This window comes from Anastrepha ludens, chromosome 4 (genome assembly GCF_028408465.1).
Source record: "Anastrepha ludens isolate Willacy chromosome 4, idAnaLude1.1, whole genome shotgun sequence".
NCBI lineage: Eukaryota > Metazoa > Arthropoda > Insecta > Diptera > Tephritidae > Anastrepha > Anastrepha ludens.
Window position 1 is genome coordinate 32,513,616 of NC_071500.1, and position 5,676 is coordinate 32,519,291.

A 5,676-nucleotide genomic window follows, 5' to 3' on the forward strand; every position below is an offset into this window, starting at 1 on the left:
TATTTCTCTTTTAAAGCTGCATAAAATACCATTCATTTGGTACTTATGTTGGTGCATTTTACAGAGTCTGGCATTTTGTAACATCAACAATGGCATTTCCTACGGGGATCTCGTATGCATGGACAGGTATATGTATGTATGTCTACGCATCCATATATGGATGGATAGTAAATGGCATTTGTGAAATATCATAAAATTGTATTATTGCATTTGTGCTTGATTTTATTTCCGTTTCCATTGCTAACGAAAATTATGATTGCTCTTTGGTAGGCCAAGCCCCCTTCGCTTACATCTGTATATATGTGCATATATATACTCGAATGTGGTAGTAGAGATAAATATTTCAGTTTCAATGCTTATTCTCACTCTGTTTGTGCTGCATAAAAATAAAGTCTTTAATATATTTCAGCTAATTTGTACGAGTACTGTAACGAGGATAATAACACAGAAAAGCCATGCTCCTTAAGAAAATATAGGATAGTTGTAGAATTAAAATATAGAGCACCTCTGCAGGCTTTGCACAACAGATCTCTTTTGGTCGCAGTAGTAATAATAATAGAAATAATAGGATAGTTGTAACAGCTAAGTAACAATAAAAATTTTCTTGTATCGGTGGTAGGTGTAGCCATAGGCCAATGCTGCCTCTTCTATACGAGCATAAAACTCTCTGAGCTATAGGAGTCTACCCCTGAAAGTAGTTCCATTTCCGCTATTGGCTTCTTAGACTCATTCTTTGCATTTAATGTGATCGGTTTTGGTTGAGTATTTTATTATGAATAATTTCGGATTACCTCGACATTTTTCTGAAGGCGAAAAAATTGGATGTCACCAATAAAAATAAGAAATTGGCAAAAATGTGAAAAATGACATATCGATTTCACTTCTTTCTCGGATCATCTTGTTTTGCTACAATTTAAAGTTAGTAAAATAACTTACTTATTTACCAAAAATTTGTCACTTTGGCCCAACTGAGAAGGTTAAGTGTCTCGAATGGACTTCATTGCTCCAGTACTAAATTTTTGAATCTGTCGGTGGCAAAAGAATAAAGTGTCTTAGCCTTCCCCTTCTGCTATGATGGAAGGGTCTTTATCACAAAATGTTTCTTTAATATCACAAAATATTCCTTGATTTGAGTTTTCCCATGGAAGAAAATACAACTGAAATGCATTTTTGGAATCAGCTAAAATCGTCTAAGCGATTAGAGCACCTTTTGTAAAAGAAAGTAAAACTTTAAGAATTGCTTGGAATCGTAGGTAAATAAATGTTTAATATTTCTTTATTATACAATTTGCAACAATAATATGCATCACACTTAGTTCTTCAATTTGGAGCAGGTTTTGATATCAGAGGGATATTGAGTGAACACCGAAATCAGGTCGGTTACAGTGGAGACAGCGCAACCGGCATAGGTAACTGGCGTGGATGGCAATTTCTTCGCCAGACTAATAGTTTTAGAGACCTGTCCCTTCAGTGTAATCATTTTATTTATCAACTTTTTGAAACACTTGGTTGGAGTTTTCGTATTTCCAACGGCCGCATCGTCGAGAGCACCGTTGTTGCAAACGTTGCTGTTCAGGTTGATGAGGTCATTGCAAGTGATTACAACCGCTTGTACTTGGCTAATAAGTGCGGTAAAGCTCTTCAAGGCGCCAGTGTTGCAATCCTTAACGGCATCGAGGAAATCTACTGCAACATTACGAAGGTTCATGACTGCTTTGATGGAACAATTAACACCTTTCAGAGTACGCAAACTGGCTTTGAGAGTAAAGTAGAATATCCACCAAATAGTGAATGAATCCGCATTAGTGATCTCGTCGGCGAAGTCCAAAGGAGTGAATTCCGGTAGTTCTTCATTTTCAATACTTCCAAGCGAATAATCAATATCGGCCTAAGGATAAGAGGATCAAAAAATGATTATTGTTAAAGATACACCTATCCGGGTAATCGAATATTTTTACTTACCGTGGCTACTGCCAAGCACAGTCCAAGGATGAATGCAAGCACAGCTAACTTCATTGTGATTTGTTTGAGTTGAAAGCACAGTTGTCGTTGGCAATGAACCGCAGCACGCTTTTATACCGTTGGAGAATACTAAGGGTGCTAAGCTACCACACGTGACACCGATGTGGAGAATTAAATTTTCCATATCTTTGATGATAACTGACATAACTGATAACAATAATTTTTATCAGAAATTTTTATCGAGTCTTCCATAAGCCCCAACTGAACTGCCGAAAAATACTTGGCTTTTTTAAGCCTTCTAAGTCTTCTTATCGAAAAATTAAAAGTTCATTATTGTTTACGGTTAATGTGGCATTATAAAGTTCACAGTACGGTAAAGATCACAACCCTAGTGATATTTAGTCGCTTATAATCTGTAAACACAAGGATTCGTACAAGCTATGAGATAAAATTGTAAACAACTTAATAATAGCTTAATGTTATATCTCGTTAAAGAAAAGTCAATAGGACAGGAATTTGAGATGGAGCTTTGTGCGAGATTAAGTGCGGAACCCACAAAATCGCTACTTACAATCGGTATTTAGAACATTCGCCTAATAACGGCTTTTGTTACTCAATATTTCTTGATTCGGCTTTTTTGCAACAACTTCTTGCCCAGAGGAGCAGGCAGGGGATACTATGCAATATCTTCTCTGTCACTATCTTTTTGCTATGCAGGCGAAGGGTTCAAACGCTCGGTAGACATTATCTTGAGGAATGTGATGATCTCAGTGCCATGAATATTAAGAACTTAAAGAAATCGATTTTGAGCGCAATTTGTTTTAAGGGCAGAGGAGTAATTATAATTCGCTTTCGGTATCATAAAGATCCTTCAGCCTAAGTGCGGCTCCATTAGAATGGACGGCCAGCCCATAACCTAATCTAGCCTATATAGTTACTATAAGTCATGAGGTCGTGTGAACAGGCATTGGAAGATTCATTACTGGAGTCTTTATTTTAGAGGAACTGCGGCTTTTCTAAATCTGTTATATACGTAATGTTTATTTCACCGGAACTATTTCGCTCATCCGAGGACGTATACTTCCTCTAAACGTTTTTAGTTCGTACCCTTATGATTTTTCTCATATACAAAAATTATAGTAAAAAATCATAGGTAAAAGCACACCATTGATTTTTTCTTATAATGCAAAGGTTTAAATTTTTTAGAACATTTTTTCAAATTCCGTCTAAACTCTCAACTTTTTAGGCAGAGTTTTTAGAAATTTTCTGGGTATGCCGCTTTATAGCCCTTTGATTTTTTTTAACAAAATGAAAGTTTCAAGTTAGTAGAAATTACCTTTGATTTTTGAGCTTTTTTTTGGCTGAGGTGTTACGTTTTTTCTTCCATACAAAGTAGATAGTCGAACTTTTTTTATATGGAATAAGAAACCTAGTAGCGTAAACAAATGAATACCAAAATATTATGAAATCAACGACAAAAAAGGACCATTTATACTTATTTTGATTTTCGTAAACCGAGCATTTTTGGTGTTTTTTTATAAACAAATTTAGGCCTAAATAAAAAAAAAATTTGAGTGCAGATTTGTTACAAAAACCTGAGTCGCTGTATTCGAAAGCAAATGCCATGCTAAGCAATCCTCTGCTTTGACCCAGGCGAACGTTACCGCTCGTACTTCATGTCTGCCATCGAAATACGAGTACATATTATGGCCCAACACCGGCGTTTTCTTTAGGTGAGCAAGACTTCTAAAAATATTTGTCTAGATCTTTTATATTAGGTTGGGGAATAAGTTCGTAGCGTTTTTATCGAAAACTTTTTTTTAAACAAAAAACAATAATTATATCAATAAATTAATCAATTATTTATTCGCCGTTGCTATTTACACCCTCTTCCCACCTCTTGACCGATTTGTTGATGCCGTTCCGTCAAAAATCGCCTGGTCTGGTGTAAATGAACTTATTCAGCTGTTTAAGGACCTCTTTGTTATCGAAGGTAACGCCCTTCATACGGTTTGACGGGGAGCGGAAAAGATGGTAATTGATCGGTGCAAGGTCCGGAGAATACAGCGGATGCTGAAAGACCTCCCGGTCGAGCTCTTGGACTGCGGCCCTGGCGTTGTCGTGAAGGAGTATGGTTTGACCATGTCGATCAAGATTTTTCAGTCGCATAGCCTTATTCACGCTGTGTAACTGAGCAATGTAGAGCTCCTTGTTGATTGTGGTATTCTTTTCGAGCATTTTCCAGTGCACCATGCCTTCCCAGTCCTACCAAACACATATCATGATCTTCTTTGGATGAAGATCCGTCTTGACTCTCGGCTGTGGAGTATCTCCTGGAACCACCAGCTACTCTCTTTGTTTCATATTGACGTACTCGTAAAGGCACCATTTCTCATATCTCGTGACGATTCGATACAGAAAACGTTGTTTATGAACGCGTGTTGCTCGCGACTTTCTTTGTTTCTTCGTTGAGCTTGTTAAATACCCATGCTCCCAATTTTCGGTAAATCCCATTGAGTGAAGGTGATTCAGAATCGTTTTATGATCGTAATGCACTTTTTCCGTCAATTCTTGAGTGGTTTGTCGAACGTTCTCCTTCAAAAGTGATTTGTTATGTTCTTCATTGAATTCAGAAGGCCTGTTCGTAGTTTGGCACAGTCTGTAAAGGTCTATCAAATACTTTCTTTTTTCGCTGAAGAAGAGTTAGTCGACAAGATCCGCATATACCCAATGGAAATTGGGAATTTGTACAAAAATTTGTATTGTATTAATGAACTCCTCAATCAGCTCTTCACATTTGTTAGTGATAATAAATTGCGACTTATGTTTGACTAACCTCGTTTTTCTGTCACAAGGAGCGCGCACTTTTAATAAATACATATATTCGCTTCGTGATCACATTTAAGCGCTAAGTGAGTCATGGTAAGTAGGTAGGTAGGGTGGTTGTCATAAAGACACACTTAGACCTTTCGCAGGTCCATTGTGATACCACCGGAACTAGTCCTTACCCTACGTGTTACTTTTCAAACCACCCGGTAGCTTAAATAAACGAGCAGAGCTTCGTTAGTTTTAGATGAGCTATGCCCGCTACATCGGTTAAAAATGCTGTATCAAGAGTGCGCAGCCTTCTTATAGCTAAGCTTTCACACTCACATAAAAGGTGTCTGACTGTTTCCTCTTCTTCTGTATTAAGACAGTTCCGACAGAAATCGAAGTACGGGAGTCCTAACCTTCTAGCGTGGCTGTCTATTAAATAATGACCAGTTAATACATATATAGACATATACTTTTGGTTTTGTGAAAATGTCTGATTTTGTGCCGAATAATCGTCATTTGCGGGAAGTGTTGATTTTCCTCTTTCATTCGGAAAAAAGGCGGCTGAAGCGCATCGAGAGCTACAAAAAGTTTATGGAGATGCTGCTTAAGTGAAACAACGTCAATCCATTTCCAAACGATCGAGTTCAATTGATGCGATAGAGCCGAACACTGCGCGAGAAGCCCCCGCAATACGCGGAGAGGCATGAAAAAGTGATTGTACAGCATTACAACGCTCGGCCTCACGTTGCAAAACCCGTTAAAATCTACCTGGAAACACTGAAATGGGAAATCTTACCCCACCCGACATATTCTCCAGATATTGCGCCGTCCGATTATCACCTGTTCCGATGGATGGCACATGGTCTAGTGGACCAGCAGTTTCATTCATATGAAGAC

At 37.9% G+C, this 5,676-nt stretch overlaps 1 protein-coding gene across 1 annotated transcript; it reads right to left on the bottom strand.

Moving 5' to 3' along the window:
- Positions 1-1,300: 1,300 nt before the first annotated feature.
- Positions 1,301-2,028, bottom strand: LOC128861754 (uncharacterized). Its single transcript, XM_054100137.1, has 2 exons — positions 1,963-2,028; positions 1,301-1,888 (listed from the first exon to the last, which is right to left on the bottom strand). Exons 1-2 carry the CDS (start codon positions 2,014-2,016, stop codon positions 1,313-1,315), a joined length of 630 nt encoding a protein of 209 aa, XP_053956112.1. The 5' UTR covers positions 2,017-2,028; the 3' UTR covers positions 1,301-1,312.
- Between the last annotated feature and the right edge of the window lie 3,648 nt (positions 2,029-5,676).

Excerpts from the sequence above, each read along its gene's own strand:
- LOC128861754 (XM_054100137.1), bottom strand. The coding sequence starts at position 2,016 with ATGAAGTTAGCTGTGCTTGCATTCATCCTTGGACTGTGCTTGGCAGTA. Across the intron at positions 1,889-1,962 it reads TGTGCTTGGCAGTAGCCACG|GCCGATATTGATTATTCGCT; the intron begins GTAAGTAAAAAT and ends TCTTATCCTTAG.